We start from the raw sequence: 17,671 nt of genomic DNA, 5'->3' as shown, positions 1-17,671 counted from the left end.
AGAAGGACAATCATCTCTGCAGCACACCACCAATCAGGCCTTTATGTTAGATTAGCCAGACGGAAGCCACTCCTCAGTAAAAGACACATGACAGCCTGCTTCGAGTTTGCCAAAAGGCACCTAAAGATTCTCTGCTCTGATGAAACCAAGATTGAACACTTCAGCCTGAATGCCAAGCGTCACTTCTGGAGGAAACGTGCTACCATCCCTACGGTGAAGCATGGATTGTGTATGTGTTCAGAGGGTGAATGGCAAGACAAAATATTTAAGTGTCTTTGAACGGGGTATGGTAGTAGGTGCCAGGCGTTTGTGTCCAGAACTGCAACGCTGCTGGGTTTTTCCACGCTTCCAACAGTTTCACATGTGTATCAAGAATGGTCCACCACCCAAAGAACATCCAGCCAACTTGACACAACTGTGGGAAGCATTGGAGTCAACATGGGCCAGCATCCCTGTGGAACGCTTTTGACACCTTCTAGAGTCCATGCCCCGACGAATTGAGGCTGTTCTGAGGGCCAAAGCGGGCAGGGCTTCAAGTCAATATTAGGAACGTTTTCTGAATGTTTTGTCCACTCAGTAGGTAAATGCCTCTGTTTTTTTAAATTATGAAGACCTGGTTGTTTCATCCAAAAACAAGACATAGTCAACATCCTGGACGTTAAGGTGTCTAAACAACCTCATTATTCTCAAAGAATCAGAGGAGACTAGCATAAATGGTCTTTGACAAGTGGAATTCTCCTCCTAAAACAAACCCTGTGGAGACAAGTACTTTGCCAAGGGCTTTAACCCTGTAATTGTGTTGTTCTTTCCCCTCAGTGGATTTTGAGCCTCATGCCAGTATGGACACAGCCCATCACATGCTCCTGTATGGCTGCGGGACACCAGTCTCCACCACCAACTACTGGTAAGTCAAAGCACACCACACCACAGTACGTGAGCTAGAATTTCCCTATGCATTTCCACAGTACTTTACACATGAATCTACCTGGTTGACCAAACAGACAGTCTGTAGAATACACAACAGTTGTGTGTTAGTAAAGACTTGTTGATCTGTCCATTGTAGCACAACGAAGAACAAGTGTACTTAAAGAATCAGTGTTGGGTATTACTGCCCTACTACACTTAAAGAATCAGTGTTGGGTATTACTGCCCTACTACACTTAAAGAATCAGTGTTGGGTATTACTGCCCTACTACACTTAAAGAATCAGAGTTGGGTATTACTGCACCACTACACTTAAAGAATCAGTGTGGACCACTCTAATCATTGCAGAGAATCAGAGTTGGGTATTACGGGAGAGACTAGACTTGGGAAAGGAATCAGTGAGGCGATTAGAGGGAGAGGCAGGAGACCAGAGAGCAGAGAGAGAGAGAGGCAGGAGGAGAGAGGCAGGAGAGAGAGAGGCAGGAGAGAGAGAGGAGGAGAGAGAGGCAGGAGAGAGGCAGGCAGAGAGAGAGAGGCAGGAGAGAGAGAGGCAGGAGAGAGAGAGAGGCAGGAGAGAGAGCAGAGAGAGAGCTAGAGGCAGGAGAGAGAGAGAGGCAGGAGAGAGAGAGAGGCAGGAGAGAGAGAGGCAGGAGAGAGAGAGGCAGGAGAGAGAGAGAGGCAGGAGAGAGAGAGAGGCAGGAGAGAGAGAGAGGCAGGAGAGAGAGAGAGGCAGGAGAGAGAGAGAGGAGAGAGCTGAGAGAGAGAGAGCAGGAGAGGCAGGAGAGAGAGAGAGAGAGAGCAGGAGAGAGGAGGAGAGAGAGAGAGAGAGGAGGAGAGAGAGGAGAGAGAGAGAGAGAGCAGGAGAGAGAGAGAGATAGAGAGAGAGAGAGAGCAGGAGAGAGAGCTAGAGAGGCAGGCAGGAGAGAGAGGGCAGGAGAGAGAGAGAGAGAGAGAGAGAGGCAGAGAGAGAGAGAGAGAGAGCTAGAGGAGGAGAGAGAGAGAGGAGAGAGAGAGAGAGAGAGAGGCAGGAGAGAGAGAGAGAGGAGAGAGAGAGAGAGGGAGAGGAGAGAGAGAGAGAGGCAGGAGAGAGAGAGGCAGGAGAGAGAGAGAGAGGCAGGAGAGAGAGGCAGGAGAGAGAGTGGCAGAGAGAGAGAGAGAGAGAGAGAGAGAGGCAGGAGAGAGAGAGAGAGCAGGAGAGAGGAGAGAGAGAGCAGGAGAGAGAGAGAGAGAGAGAGAGAGAGAGAGGAGGAGAGAGAGAGGCAGGAGAGAGAGAGGCAGGAGAGAGAGAGGCAGGAGAGAGAGAGGCAGGAGAGAGAGAGGCAGGAGAGAGGCAGAGAGAGGCAGGAGAGAGGAGGCAGGAGAGAGAGAGAGGAGAGAGAGAGAGGAGAGAGAGAGAGGAGAGCAGGAGAGAGAGAGAGGAGAGAGAGAGAGGCAGGAGAGAGAGAGAGAGAGAGAGGCCGGAGAGAGAGAGGAGGAGAGAGGCAGGAGAGAGAGAGGCAGGAGAGAGAGAGAGGCAGGAGAGAGAGGAGAGAGAGAGAGAGGCAGGAGAGAGAGAGCAGAGAGAGAGAGGAGAGAGAGAGAGAGAGAGGCAGAGAGAGAGAGGCAGGAGAGGAGAGAGAGAGGCAGGAGAGAGAGAGAGAGGAGAGAGAGAGAGAGAGGCAGGAGAGAGAGAGAGCAGGAGAGAGAGAGAGAGAGGAGAGAGAGGCAGGAGAGAGAGAGAGGCAGGAGAGGAGAGAGAGAGAGAGAGAGAGAGAGAGAGAGAGAGAGAGAGGCAGGAGAGAGAGAGAGAGAGAGAGAGGCAGGAGAGAGAGAGAGGCAGGAGGAGAGAGAGAGGCAGGAGAGAGAGAGGCAGGAGGAGAGAGAGAGAGAGAGAGAGAGAGAGGAAGAGAGAGAGGCAGGAGAGAGAGAGAGCAGGCAGGAGAGAGAGAGAGAGAGAGAGAGAGAGAGAGAGAGAGAGAGAGGAGAGAGAGAGAGGAGGCAGGAGAGAGAGAGGCAGGAGAGAGAGAGGGCAGGAGAGAGAGAGAGAGCAGGAGAGAGAGAGAGAGAGAGGAGGAGAGAGAGAGAGAGAGAGGCAGAGAGAGAGAGAGAGAGAGAGAGAGAGAGGAGAGAGAGAGGCAGGAGAGAGGAGAGGCAGAGAGAGAGAGGAGAGAGAGAGCAGAGAGAGAGAGAGAGAGAGGCAGGAGAGAGAGAGAGGAGGAGAGAGAGAGCAGGAGAGAGAGAGAGAGAGAGAGGAGAGAGGCAGGAGAGAGAGAGAGAGAGAGGCAGAGAGAGAGAGAGAGGCAGGAGAGAGAGAGAGGAGAGAGAGAGAGAGAGAGGCAGGAGAGGAGAGGCAGGAGAGAGAGAGGCAGGAGAGAGAGAGATGCAGGAGAGAGAGAGAGATGCAGGAGAGAGAGAGAGAGAGAGAGAGAGAGAGGCAGGGGAGAGAGAGGGCAGGAGAGAGAGAGAGAGAGGCAGGAGAGAGAGAGAGGCAGGAGAGAGAGAGGAGAGAGAGAGAGAGAGAGAGAGAGGCAGGAGAGAGAGAGAGAGAGAGAGCAGGAGAGAGAGAGAGAGAGGCAGGAGAGAGAGAGGCAGGAGAGAGAGAGAGAGAGGCAGCAGGAGAGAGAGAGAGGAGAGAGAGAGAGGCAGGAGAGAGAGAGAGAGGCAGGAGAGAGAGAGAGGCAGAGAGAGAGAGGCAGAGAGAGAGAGAGAGGCAGGCAGAGAGAGAGAGAGAGAGGCAGGAGAGAGAGAGAGGCAGGAGAGAGAGAGGCAGGAGAGAGAGAGAGAGAGAGAGAGGCAGGAGAGAGAGAGAGCAGGAGAGAGAGAGAGAGAGAGCAGGAGAGAGAGAGAGAGGCAGGAGAGAGAGAGGAGGAGAGAGAGAGAGAGAGAGAGAGAGAGAGAGAGAGAGAGAGAGAGGCAGGAGAGGAGAGAGAGAGAGAGAGAGAGGCAGGAGAGAGAGAGGCAGGAGAGAGAGAGAGCAGGAGAGAGAGAGAGGAGGCAGGAGAGAGAGAGGCAGGAGAGAGAGAGAGGCAGGAGAGAGAGAGAGGCAGGAGAGAGAGGCAGGAGAGAGAGAGAGAGGCAGAGAGAGAGAGAGGCAGGAGAGAGAGAGAGAGAGAGAGAGAGAGAGAGGCAGGAGAGAGAGAGGCAGGAGAGAGAGAGAGGCAGGAGAGAGAGAGGCAGGAGAGAGAGAGGCAGGAGAGAGAGGGAGGAGAGGAGAGAGGAGAGAGAGGCAGGAGAGAGAGAGAGGAGAGAGAGAGGCAGGAGAGAGAGAGAGAGAGGAGAGAGAGAGGCAGGAGAGAGAGAGAGGCAGGAGAGAGAGAGAGGCAGGAGAGAGAGAGAGACAGGAGAGAGAGAGGCAGGAGAGAGAGAGAGGCAGGAGAGAGAGAGAGAGGCAGGAGAGAGAGAGGGCAGGAGAGAGAGAGAGAGGGAGGAGAGGGAGAGAGAGAGAGAGGCAGGAGAGAGAGAGAGAGGAGAGGAGAGAGAGAGAGAGGCAGGAGAGAGAGAGGCAGGAGAGAGAGAGGCAGGAGAGAGAGAGAGAGGCAGGAGAGAGAGAGAGGCAGGAGAGAGAGAGAGAGAGAGGCAGGAGAGAGAGAGAGAGAGAGAGAGAGGCAGGAGAGAGAGAGAGGAGGAGAGAGGCAGGAGAGGGAGAGAGAGGCAGGAGAGAGAGAGAGAGGCAGGAGAGAGAGAGAGAGAGAGAGGCAGGAGAGAGAGAGAGAGAGAGCAGGAGGCAGGAGAGAGAGAGAGAGAGGAGAGAGGAGAGAGAGAGAGAGGCAGGAGAGAGAGAGAGAGAGAGAGAGAGAGAGAGAGGCAGGAGAGAGAGAGAGAGAGGCAGAGAGAGAGAGCGGAGAGAGAGAGGAGCAGGAGAGAGAGAGAGGCAGGAGAGAGAGAGAGAGGAGGAGAGAGAGAGAGAGAGGAGGCAGGAGAGAGAGGGGCAGGAGAGAGAGAGGAGAGGCAGAGAGAGAGAGAGGCAGAGAGAGAGAGAGAGAGAGAGAGAGGAGAGAGAGAGGCAGGAGAGAGAGAGAGGCAGGAGAGAGAGAGAGAGAGGGAGGCAGGAGAGAGAGAGAGAGAGAGGCAGGAGAGAGAGAGAGAGAGAGAGAGAGAGAGAGAGAGAGAGAGAGAGAGAGAGAGCAGGAGAGAGAGAGAGGCAGGAGAGAGAGGAGAGAGAGGCAGGAGAGAGAGAGAGGCAGGAGAGAGAGGAGAGTCAGGAGAGAGAGGCAGGAGAGAGAGAGAGCAGGAGAGAGAGAGAGAGGCAGGAGAGAGAGAGAGCAGGAGAGAGAGAGAGAGAGAGAGGCAGGAGAGAGAGGGAGGCAGGAGAGAGAGAGGCAGGAGAGAGAGAGAGAGAGAGAGAGAGAGAGAGAGGCAGAGAGAGAGAGAGAGAGAGGAGAGAGAGAGAGGCAGGAGAGAGAGAGAGAGAGGCAGGAGAGAGAGAGAGGCAGGAGAGAGAGAGGCAGGAGAGAGAGAGAGAGGAGAGGCAGGAGAGAGAGAGAGAGGAGAGAGGCAGGAGAGAGAGAGAGAGGCAGGAGAGAGAGAGGCAGGAGAGAGAGAGAGAGGAGAGAGAGAGAGAGAGAGAGAGGCAGAGAGAGAGAGAGAGAGAGAGAGGCAGGAGAGAGAGGGGAGGAGAGAGTCAGGAGAGAGAGAGCAGGAGAGAGAGAGAGAGGCAGGAGAGAGAAAGGCAGGAGAGAGAGAGAGAGAGGCAGGAGAGAGAGAGAGAGAGGCAGGAGAGAGAGAGGCAGGAGAGAGAGAGAGGCAGGAGAGAGGAGAAAGGATAGGGAGAGAGAGGCAGGAGAGGGAGAAAGAAGCGGGAGAGGGAGAGAGAAGCGGAAGAGAGAGGAGAGGGAGAGAGAAGCAGGATAGAGCGAGAGCGGCTAGAGCGGCACGAAAGAGAGAGAAAGCGGCAGGAGAGAGAGAGGCAGAAGAGAGGCAGGAGAGAGAGAGGGGCAGAAGAGAGGAGGAGGGAGAGGGGCAGAAGAGAGAGGGGGAGGGGCAGAAGAGATAGACGCACAAGAGAGAAAAAAGGAGAAGAAACAGAGGGAAGAGGAGACCTCTTCAGACGCTCACTGATAAACTTGCCTGTTACCATAGCAACTGCTGTCACCTCGACAACAGAGATCATGGGAGCCCTGTACAGGGTGGTGTGGGTGTGTGAGGGTGGTGGGTACTGCAGGTCGCTCGTTGGGAGGGGTTGTTTATCTTTCCTCCCCTCAGAATGGACTCTTCAGTGTATGTGATGAGGAAGACGAAGACCACATTACGCTACCGCAACGTTCAAGTGAAACACGGCTCAGCATCTACTGACTTCCTGTGTCTGGGAGGGTCAAATCAGAATACACCTCTAGAGTCACACAGCAAAAATACACAAAGCAATGAGTATGTTTTCTAATCAAAGAGCACCGTGTGTTGACTATGACTATCAAATTCCAAACGACCATCACAATTGCCATTCGGGCTTTAATTCCTTTCATCCATTCAGCTACCCTGTTTTCATTTAAAAAATGCATCTCTTCTTCAGCTATCCTGCGGGGGTGATTTTCAAATTCCTCCCCACTCTGAAAGCACATTTGGCATTCCTCGAGTTAAAAGCGGTTGAGATATATTCTGAAACTGCCTGTGAAGCTGCTTCTGAAATCACAAGGAAGCTCTGGAGGATCAGTGGGGGGGGCAAGAAAATAGGCCATACCAAGAGTGTTTGTTCCAAATGGCACCCTAGTCGCTACCTAGTGCACTATAAAGAGGCTGGGTACCATTTGGGACAAACACAATGTGTCTACCCAATCAGAACACTTGCTTAGCCCTCTGCGAGCACATCCACACAATTCCACATTGAGCTAAAAAAAAACAACCTCTCCTGAAAAAGGAAAGCTCTGTTTTTAACCCACTCTTGTCACCTAGCCTTCGTTGCACCGGTTCTCCTCTGCAACACTCGAGAGCTACAGGGGGGTCAACATCAATGATGAGTATACACTGCTACACCGTTCAAGCTGTGAGCTCTCTGGAACAGGAAGAATAGGGTGAAAAGTAGTAAGGCTAGTCATTATTGTGTCAAAAGTGAAGACAATATGCTTTTAATGGTGTTTCCCAGAATGCACAAAGGCATGAAATGGAATCTGGGAGGCGTGAGGCTCTTAACGGAAGCGTCTGCTACTGCTGCTGCTGCTTGCTCCTAATCTTTGAGTGTGGTGTATTCATTTGGAACAAATGACAGGAATATCTTCTAGACACTAGCTATCAGGAGAAACAATGTAAGGCATTACTGGCCTTTAACCATAACTGCCGGTCTCCATATCAAGCCGGGGGCACACTTACCTTCTGTGTTCTAGGATATGATAGTTCTGTTGTGGTGTAGATGGATGGTGTTCTAGGATATGATAGTTCTGTTGTGGTGTAGATGGATGGTGTTCTAGGATATGATAGTTCTGTTGTGGTGTAGATGGATGGTGTTCTAGGATATGATAGTTATGTTGTGGTGTAGATGGATGGTGTTCTAGGATATGATAGTATGATAGTTCTGTTGTGGTGTAGATGGATGGTGTTCTAGGATATGATAGTTCTGTTGTTGTGTAGATGGATGGTGTTCTAGGATATGATAGTTCTGTTGAGTTGTAGATGGATGGTGTTCTAGGATATGATAGTTCTGTTGTGGTGTAGATGGATGGTGTTCTAGGATATGATAGTTCTGTTGAGTTGTAGATGGATGGTGTTCTAGGATATGATAGTTCTGTTATGGTTTAGATGGATGGTGTTCTAGGATATGATAGTATAATAGTTCTGTTGTGGTGTAGATGGATGGTGTTCTAGGATATGATAGTTATGTTGTGGTGTAGATGGATGGTGTTCTAGGATATGATAGTTCTGTTGTGGTGTAGATGGATGGTGTTCTAGGATATGATAGTTCTGTTGTGGTGTAGATGGATGGTGTTCTAGGATATGATAGTATGATAGTTCTGTTGTGGTGTAGATGGATGGTGTTCTAGGATATGATAGTTCTGTTGTGGTGTAGATGGATGGTGTTCTAGGATATGATAGTATAATAGTTCTGTTGTGGTGTAGATGGATGGTGTTCTAGGATATGATAGTTCTGTTGTGGTGTAGATGGATGGTGTTCTAGGATATGATAGGATGGTGTTCTGGATATGATAGTTCTGTTATGGTGTAGATGGATGGTGTTCTAGGATATGATAGTTATGTTGTGGTGTAGATGGATGGTGTTCTAGGATATGATAGTATGATAGTTCTGTTGTGGTGTAGATGGATGGTGTTCTAGGATATGATAGTTCTGTTGTGGTGTAGATGGATGGTGTTCTAGGATATGATAGTTCTGTTGTGGTGTAGATGGATGGTGTTCTAGGATATGATAGTATGATAGTTCTGTTATGGTGTAGATGGATGGTGTTCTAGGATATGATAGTATGATAGTTCTGTTGTGGTGTAGATGGATGGTGTTCTAGGATATGATAGTTCTGTTGTGGTGTAGATGGATGGTGTTCTAGGATATGATAGTTCTGTTGTGGTGTAGATGGATGGTGTTCTAGGATATGATAGTTCTGTTGTGGTGTAGATGGATGGTGTTCTAGGATATGATAGTATGCTAGTTCTGTTGAGTTGTAGATGGATGGTGTTCTAGGATATGATAGTATGATAGTTATGTTGTGGTGTAGATGGATGGTGTTCTAGGATATGATAGTTCTGTTGTGGTGTAGATGGATGGTGTTCTAGGATATGATAGTTCTGTTGAGTTGTAGATGGATGGTGTTCTAGGATATGGTTCTGTTATGGTGTAGATGGATGGTGTTCTAGGATATGATAGTTCTGTTGTGTTGTAGATGGATGGTGTTCTAGGATATGATAGTTCTGTTGTGGTGTAGATGGATGGTGTTCTAGGATATGATAGTTCTGTTGTGGTGTAGATGGATGGTGTTCTAGGATATGATAGTTATGTTGTGGTGTAGATGGATGGTGTTCTAGGATATGATAGTTCTGTTGTGGTGTAGATGGATGGTGTTCTAGGATATGATAGTTCTGTTGTGGTGTAGATGGATGGTGTTCTAGGATATGATAGTATGATAGTTCTGTTGTGGTGTAGATGGATGGTGTTCTAGGATATGATAGTTCTGTTGTGGTTTAGATGGATGGTGTTCTAGGATATGATAGTATGATAGTTCTGTTGTGGTGTAGATGGATGGTGTTCTAGGATATGATAGTTATGTTGTGGTGTAGATGGATGGTGTTCTAGGATATGATAGTTCTGTTGTGGTGTAGATGGATGGTGTTCTAGGATATGATAGTTCTGTTGTGGTGTAGATGGATGGTGTTCTAGGATATGATAGTTCTGTTGTGGTGTAGATGGATGGTGTTCTAGGATATGATAGTATGATAGTTCTGTTGTGGTGTAGATGGATGGTGTTCTAGGATATGATGATGTTGTGGTGTAGATGGATGGTGTTCTAGGATATGATTTCTGTTGTGGTGTAGATGGATGGTGTTCTGGGATATGATAGTATGATAGTTCTGTTATGGTGTAGATGGATGGTGTTCTAGGATATGATAGTATGATAGTTATGTTGTGTTGTAGATGGATGGTGTTCTAGGATATGATAGTTCTGTTGTGGTGTAGATGGATGGTGTTCTAGGATATGATAGTTCTGTTGTGGTGTAGATGGATGGTGTTCTAGGATATGATAGTTCTGTTGTGGTGTAGATGGATGGTGTTCTAGGATATGTGATAGTTATGTTGTGGTGTAGATGGATGGTATTCTAGGATATGATAGTATGCTAGTTCTGTTGAGTTGTAGATGGATGGTGTTCTAGGATATGATAGTATGATAGTTCTGTTGTGGTGTAGATGGATGGTGTTCTAGGATATGATAGTTCTGTTGTGGTGTAGATGGATGGTGTTCTAGGATATGATAGTTCTGTTGTGGTGTAGATGGATGGTGTTCTAGGATATGATAGTTCTGTTGTGGTGTAGATGGATGGTGTTCTAGGATATGATAGTTCTGTTGTGGTGTAGATGGATGGTGTTCTAGGATATGATAGTTCTGTTGTGGTGTAGATGGATGGTGTTCTAGGATATGATAGTATGATAGTTATGTTGTGGTGTAGATGGATGGTGTTCTAGGATATGATAGTTCTGTTGTGGTGTAGATGGATGGTGTTCTAGGATATGATAGTTCTGTTGTGGTGTAGATGGATGGTGTTCTAGGATATGATAGTTCTGTTGTGGTGTAGATGGATGGTGTTCTAGGATATGATAGTATGATAGTTCTGTTATGGTGTAGATGGATGGTGTTCTAGGATATGATAGTTCTGTTGTGGTGTAGATGGATGGTGTTCTAGGATATGATAGTATGATAGTTCTGTTGTGGTGTAGATGGATGGTGTTCTAGGATATGATAGTTCTGTTGTGGTGTAGATGGATGGTGTTCTAGGATATGATAGTATGATAGTTCTGTTGTGGTGTAGATGGATGGTGTTCTAGGATATGATAGTTCTGTTGTGGTGTAGATGGATGGTGTTCTAGGATATGATAGTTCTGTTGTGGTGTAGATGGATGGTGTTCTAGGATATGATAGTTCTGTTGTGGTGTAGATGGATGGTGTTCTGTTGTGGTGTAGATGGATGGTGTTCTAGGATATGATAGTATGATAGTTCTGTTGAGTTGTAGGATATGATAGTTCTGTTGTGGTGTAGATGGATGGTGTTCTGTTGGATATGATAGTTCTGTATGTTGAGTTGTAGATGGATGATATTCTGTTAGGATAGATGGATGGTGTTCTAGGATATGATAGTTATGTTGTATGGATGGTTCTAGGATATTGTATGATAGTTCTGTTGTGATGGATGGATGTTCTAGGATATGATAGTTCTGTTGTGGTGTAGATGGATGGTGTTCTAGGATATGATAGTTCTGTTGTGGTGTAGATGGATGGTGTTCTAGGATATGATAGTTCTGTTGTGGTGTAGATGGATGGTGTTCTAGGATATGATAGTTCTGTTGTGGTGTAGATGGATGGTGTTCTAGGATATGATAGTTCTGTTGTGGTGTAGATGGATGGTGTTCTAGGATATGATAGTTCTGTTGTGGTGTAGATGGATGGTGTTCTAGGATATGATAGTATGATAGTTCTGTTGTGGTGTAGATGGATGGTGTTCTAGGATATGATAGTTCTGTTGTGGTTTAGATGGATGGTGTTCTAGGATATGATAGTTCTGTTGTGGTGTAGATGGATGGTGTTCTAGGATATGATAGTTCTGTTGTGGTGTAGATGGATGGTGTTCTAGGATATGATAGTTCTGTTGTGGTGTAGATGGATGGTGTTCTAGGATATGATAGTTCTGTTGTGGTGTAGATGGATGGTGTTCTAGGATATGATAGTATGATAGTTCTGTTGTGGTGTAGATGGATAGGATATGATAGTTATGGTGTGTATGGATGGTGTTCTAGGATATGATAGTTCTGTTGTGGTGATGGATGGTGTTCTAGATAGTTCTGTTGTGGTGTAGATGGATGGTGTTCTAGGATATGATAGTTCTGTTGTGGTGTAGATGGATGGTGTTCTAGGATATGATAGTATGATAGTTCTGTTGTGGTGTAGATGGATGGTGTTCTAGGATATGATAGTTCTGTTGTGGTGTAGATGGATGGTGTTCTAGGATATGATAGTTCTGTTGTGGTGTAGATGGATGGTGTTCTAGGATATGATAGTTCTGTTGTGGTGTAGATGGATGGTGTTCTAGGATATGATAGTATGATAGTTCTGTTGTGGTGTAGATGGATGGTGTTCTAGGATATGATAGTTCTGTTGTGGTGTAGATGGATGGTGTTCTAGGATATGATAGTTCTGTTGTGGTGTAGATGGATGGTGTTCTAGGATATGATAGTTCTGTTGTGGTGTAGATGGATGGTGTTCTAGGATATGATAGTTCTGTTGTGGTGTAGATGGATGGTGTTCTAGGATATGATAGTATGATAGTTCTGTTATGGTGTAGATGGATGGTGTTCTAGGATGGATGAGGATATGATAGTTCTGTTGTGGTGTAGATGGATGGTGTTCTAGGATATGATAGTTCTGTTGTGGTGTAGATGGATGGTGTTCTAGGATATGATAGTTCTGTTGTGGTGTAGATGGATGGTGTTCTAGGATATGATAGTTCTGTTGTGGTGTAGATGGATGGTGTTCTAGGATATGATAGTATGATAGTTATGTTGTGGTGTAGATGGATGGTATTCTAGGATATGATAGTATGATAGTTATGTTGTGGTGTAGATGGATAGATGGATGGTGTTCTAGGATATGATAGTTCTGTTGTGGTAGATGGATGATGATAGTTCTGTTGTGGTGTAGATGGATGGTATTCTAGGATATGATAGTATCTAGTTCTGTTATGGTGTAGATGGATGGTGTTCTAGGATATGATAGTTCTGTTGTGGTGTAGATGGATGGTGTTCTAGGATATGATAGTTCTCTGTTATGGTGTAGATGGATGGTGTTCTAGGATATGATAGTTCTGTTGTGGTGTAGATGGATGGTGTTCTAGGATATGATAGTTCTGTTATGGTGTAGATGGATGGTGTTCTAGGATATGATAGTTCTGTTGTGGTGTAGATGGATGGTGTTCTAGGATATGATAGTTCTGTTGTGGTGTAGATGGATGGTGTTCTAGGATATGATAGTATGCTAGTTCTGTTGAGTTGTAGATGGATGGTGTTCTAGGATATGATAGTATGATAGTTCTGTTGTGGTGTAGATGGATGGTGTTCTAGGATATGATAGTTCTGTTGTGGTGTAGATGGATGGTGTTCTAGGATATGATAGTTCTGTTGTGGTGTAGATGGATGGTGTTCTAGGATATGATAGTTCTGTTGTGTTGTAGATGGATGGTGTTCTAGGATATGATAGTATGATAGTTATGTTGTGTTGTAGATGGATGGTGTTCTAGGATATGATAGTTCTGTTGTGGTGTAGATGGATGGTGTTCTAGGATATGATAGTATGATAGTTCTGTTGTGGTGTAGATGGATGGTGTTCTAGGATATGATAGTTCTGTTGTGGTGTAGATGGATGGTGTTCTAGGATATGATAGTTCTGTTATGGTGTAGATGGATGATATGATAGTATGATAGTTCTGTTGTGGTGTAGATGGATGTTGTTCTAGGATATGATAGTTCTGTTGTGGTGTAGATGGATGGTGTTCTAGGATATGATAGTTCTGTGATAGTTCTGTTGTAGTTCTGTTATGGTGTAGATGGATGGTGTTCTAGGATATGATAGTTCTGTTGTGGTGTAGATGGATGGTGTTCTAGGATATGATAGTTCTGTTGTGGTGTAGATGGATGGTGTTCTAGGATATGATAGTTCTGTTGTGGTGTAGATGGATGGTGTTCTAGGATATGATAGTTCTGTTGTGGTGTAGATGGATGGTGTTCTAGGATATGATAGTTCTGTTGTGGTGTAGATGGATGGTGTTCTAGGATATGATAGTTCTGTTGTGGTGTAGATGGATGGTGTTCTAGGATATGATAGTTCTGTTGTGGTGTAGATGGATGGAAGTGGTGTGGATACCGCAAATTAAAGACTGCGTCTTAAATGGATGTTTGTGTGTTTGTTCATCTTTTTACTATTTTACATTGTGTGTGTCAGATTTACCAAGCATTTTTCCCTGGGATGGGTTGAAAAATAACTAAGCAAAACTATTCGATACATACCCCCCAGCTAGCATATTTGGTTCCTTGGAAGTTGTGAGAACGTATGTTTTTGTTTTCTCATTGATTGTGGGAACGAAGCCATTCGATTCCAGACTGTTGAAACAGAATGTCTTTTAAACACCCGAGAACAACATTTTTGCCTCTACTGGGAATTTTATTTTTAGGTTGCAGGGATGTTCTTAGAACGTTTTACTCTGATTTCTTGACCGTTTTCCTGGGAGGTTTTATTAACACACTGAGATCGGAAATGTAAGAGTATTTTAAGGTAATTAAATAACATTCTGAGAACATTCTCTAAATGTTGTGAAAGTTTTCTTTTGGTTATTCTTATCGCTATGCTCAAAATGTAACGTTTGTTTTTGATTTTTTTAAATAACTTCCTTAAAACATTCACGAATGTTTAAACAGTACTTCTAATAACACTGCTAGCTTATTTTAGGTTACATTTTGGAACTCCCAACACAGATACAGTGTGACACGTGGAAATTAATTTGCTTGGGCATAAATCATGCAAACAGTTTTTTGTTATTTTGACACGGCATCGGTGAGATTCGACTGTAGGATCTTCTGTTCTCTATCCCTGGAATTAGTCCACTGCGCCACCAGGATGGAGCTAGCATGCCATGTTTTTTTATGCAAACAAAGCTGTTAACATTAGGCTATTTAAACAGACCCCATTTCAAAGGAAACAAGCACTCATTAAGATCAGGTGTGGCCAGATAGTGGGCGTGGCCAACACACCTGATTGAGAGTTTTGTAGACACTGAGAACAGAATGTATTTGTTTTTAAATAACATTCTCTGAAAGTTACTAAAATCATCCCAAAAAATTTTACATTCCCAGAATGTAGTCAATGTATGACATTAAATAGAACCACATGGGAACTTGGGTGAAATGTTTGTGGAAGTACTGAAATTCCCACAGAAGAGCGCTGTTTCTTAATGTTCTGAACAATTAAAGAACATGTCTTTAAATAGAACCACGAGGAAACGTGTAGGAAACGTTATGCTGAAGTGCTGAAATTCCCACAGAAGAACATTGTTTCCTAACGTTCTCTGAACTATTTGAGAACATTCCCAATGTCAAACCGCTTGGATAATTTTCTTTTAACATTACCAAAATGTTAATTACATTTAACCATGTTTGAACTTTCAGGAAACTTTCTGTCAAAGTAATGAAATACCAAGAAAATAACGGTTACATTTTTCTTTTTTATGAAGTTCTTTCAAATCTGCTGAAAATCTTTCAAACCCAAGCAACTATTCTGCACCGGTTCCAGAAAGTTGTGGGAAAGTTTTATGCTAAATAACAATAGGACAACCACGCTCTCACCAAGCTCTAAGAAACATATGGTTCCCAGAATGTTCTGTGCTAGCTGGGCCAGTCTTCTTTAACATTTTAGGTTTGATTTATTCTCTACATTTTTTTAATTGAATTCCTTTGGAAAAAAAATAAAATAAATGCAAGCGCTAAACTCTGCACCTGCCTGCACAAACCATAGCAAAGACGCAGTGTGTGTGTGTGTGTGTGTGTGTGTGTGTGTGTGTGTGTGTGTGTGTGTGTGTGTGTGTGACTCATCAATATTGTACCCACTGAGAGGGGCTGTATTGACCCAGTGCTGTTATTTGGTTCTTTCAGGGACTGTGGGAGTGTCAAGGGGACCTGTGAGGACGAAGCCTCCATCATGTACGCCTGGGCCCGAAATGCCCCACCCACCAGGCTACCCCCAGGTACACAGTCTCTCTCTTTCTTTTGCCCTTTAATATCTCTCTCTCTCACCATTTCATCTTTCTCTCTCTCCTCCCAATCACTCTCTTTCTGCTTCATCTTTCTCTCTCTTTGTGCCTTCCATCTTTCTCTCCCTCCATCTTTCTCTCTTCTCCACCTCTCTCTCACTGGAGAGAGGAGAGATCAGACTCTACTCCAGTGCTCTCTGGAGAGAAGAGAGATCAGACTCTGCCCCAGTGCTCTCTGGAGAGAGGAGAGATCAGATTCTACTCCAGTGCTCTCTGGAGAGAGGAGAGATCAGACTCTACCCCAGTGCTCTACGGAGAGGGGAGAGATCAGACTCTACCCCAGTGCTCTCTGGAGAGAAGAGAGATCAGACTCTACCCCAGTGAGCTCTGGAGAGGAGAGATCAGATTCAGAGAGGGAGAGAGATCAGATTCTGCCCCAGTGCTCTGGAGAGAGGAGAGATCAGACTCTACCCCAGTGCTCTCTGGAGAGAAGAGAGATCAGACTCTACCCCAGTGCTCTACGGAGAGGGGAGAGATCAGACTCTACCCCAGTGCTCTCTGGAGAGAAGAGAGATCAGACTCTACCCCAGTGCTCTCTGGAGAGAGGAGAGATCAGACTCTACCCCAGTGCTCTCTGGAAAGGGGAGAGATCAGACTCTACCCCAGTGAGCTCTGGAGAGAGGAGAGATCAGATTCTACCCCAGTGAGCTCTGGAGAGAGGAGAGATCAGATTCTACCCCAGTGAGCTCTGGAGAGAGGAGAGATCAGATTCTACCCCAGTGCTCTCTGGAGAGAGGAGAGATCAGATTCTACCCCAGTGAGCTCTGGAGAGGGGAGAGATCAGATTCTACCCCAGTGCTCTCTGGAGAGGGGAGAGATCAGATTCTACCCCAGTGAGCTCTGGAGAGGAGAGAGATCAGACTCTACCCCAGTGCTCTCTGGAGAGGGGAGAGATCAGATTCTACCCCAGTGAGCTCTGGAGAGAGTAGATCCATGATTGGTAATCCTGCGGCTTTAGCCTGCGTTACTGTAATTGCTCTCCAATGAGTTATTTCCTTATCAATGCATCTCATTCTTGCAGCCCTCACAGAGACCTTAATTACTTGTGCCTGTCTTTTTTTATTTGTTTTTTTTTCTCTCCCAGATGTCGGTTTTAAAGTTGGAGGGAAATCCAGAATCACTTACTTTGTGCTGCAAATCCACTATGGGGATGTCCACGCTTTTAGTGGTGAGTGGTGATTGGTGATAAAACTTCAGTAGGGTTGCAAAATTCCCTGTAATTTCCCCAAAAATTCACAGGTTTTCTATAAATCCCGGTTGGAGTATTCCTGGAATCATGAGGGGAAAAGCAGGAATGACAGCGGTCACCAACCCTGGTCCTGGAGCTACACGCCATACAGGGGTCTGATCCAGTCCAGCATTAACACACCCTATTTAGCCAATCAATTAATCTGTTTTAGGGCTGGGTTGAAACAAAAGTCTGTGACCCATGTAGCCCCGCAGAACCAGATTGGGTGACCCCTGTAGCCCCGCAGAACCAGATTGGGTGACCCCTGTAGCCCCGCAGAACCAGATTGGGTGACCCCTGTAGCCCCGCAGAACCAGATTGGGTGACCCCTGTAGCCCCGCAGAACCAGATTGGGTGACCCCTGTAGCCCCGCAGAACCAGATTGGGTGACCCCTGTAGCCCCGCAGAACCAGATTGGGTGACCCATGTATTAAAAAAAAGTGATGAATTCACCTAGACTGTAATATTGTTCCTGCTTTGTATTCAAATACAGTACCTGGTAATTATTGTACAGTTCATTACTCTCATAGTTAATATGTGTTTATCACCAAGCGTTTCCAGTTTTGTTTTATTCAGGCTTTCACAACCAGATTATTTTAATTAGGGACTGAAAACAGTTATTGTTCCCCCACAGCATTAAGTGGTTATTGTTCTCTTCCCCCACAATGAGCTCCCAAAAGACTCAACAGCAAACCTTTGTGTTGTTCCACGTTCGTTGCGACAGCTTCGCCCCCAGTGGCAGCTGAGAGAGAGTTCTGTCACTAAGTGGCCATTGATTGTGCATTGAGTGAGTCTGCTTCCCAAAGGGAACCCTATTCCCTATGTAGTGCACTAATTTTGACCAGGGCCCAATAGGGGAGTGTATTGGCATTAGAATACTACATTGGAGTGGATGTCTCTTCTCCCCAATATAAGTCAGGACAGGCACACCATAAAGGGGCTTTTCTTAGGGAAATGGCTGGGCTGCCTGATATTACTGGGCTGCCTGGAATGACTGGGCTTGTCTGGAATGACTGGGCTGCCTGAAATTACTGGGCTTGTCTG

General features: G+C 45.9%; 1 protein-coding gene across 5 annotated transcripts in view; it reads left to right on the top strand.

Annotated features, from left to right (window-relative positions):
• pam (peptidylglycine alpha-amidating monooxygenase) overlaps positions 1–17,671 on the top strand; it is a 160,568-nt gene that overhangs the window by 40,517 nt on the left and 102,380 nt on the right. For all 5 annotated transcript variants that reach the window (XM_052525124.1, XM_052525120.1, XM_052525122.1 and 2 more), the window contains exons 6-8: positions 817–904; positions 15,242–15,333; positions 16,484–16,567. In XM_052525124.1, the coding sequence (XP_052381084.1) occupies positions 817–904; positions 15,242–15,333; positions 16,484–16,567 (264 nt within the window). The remainder of the gene's footprint in view (positions 1–816; positions 905–15,241; positions 15,334–16,483; positions 16,568–17,671) is intronic.

The sequence above is a fragment of the Oncorhynchus keta genome, chromosome 9 (assembly GCF_023373465.1).
Source record: "Oncorhynchus keta strain PuntledgeMale-10-30-2019 chromosome 9, Oket_V2, whole genome shotgun sequence".
In the NCBI taxonomy this organism is placed as follows: Eukaryota; Metazoa; Chordata; class Actinopteri; order Salmoniformes; family Salmonidae; genus Oncorhynchus; species Oncorhynchus keta.
Note: the sequence above shows the minus strand (reverse complement) of the source record. Positions and strands in the feature narration are given on the sequence as shown.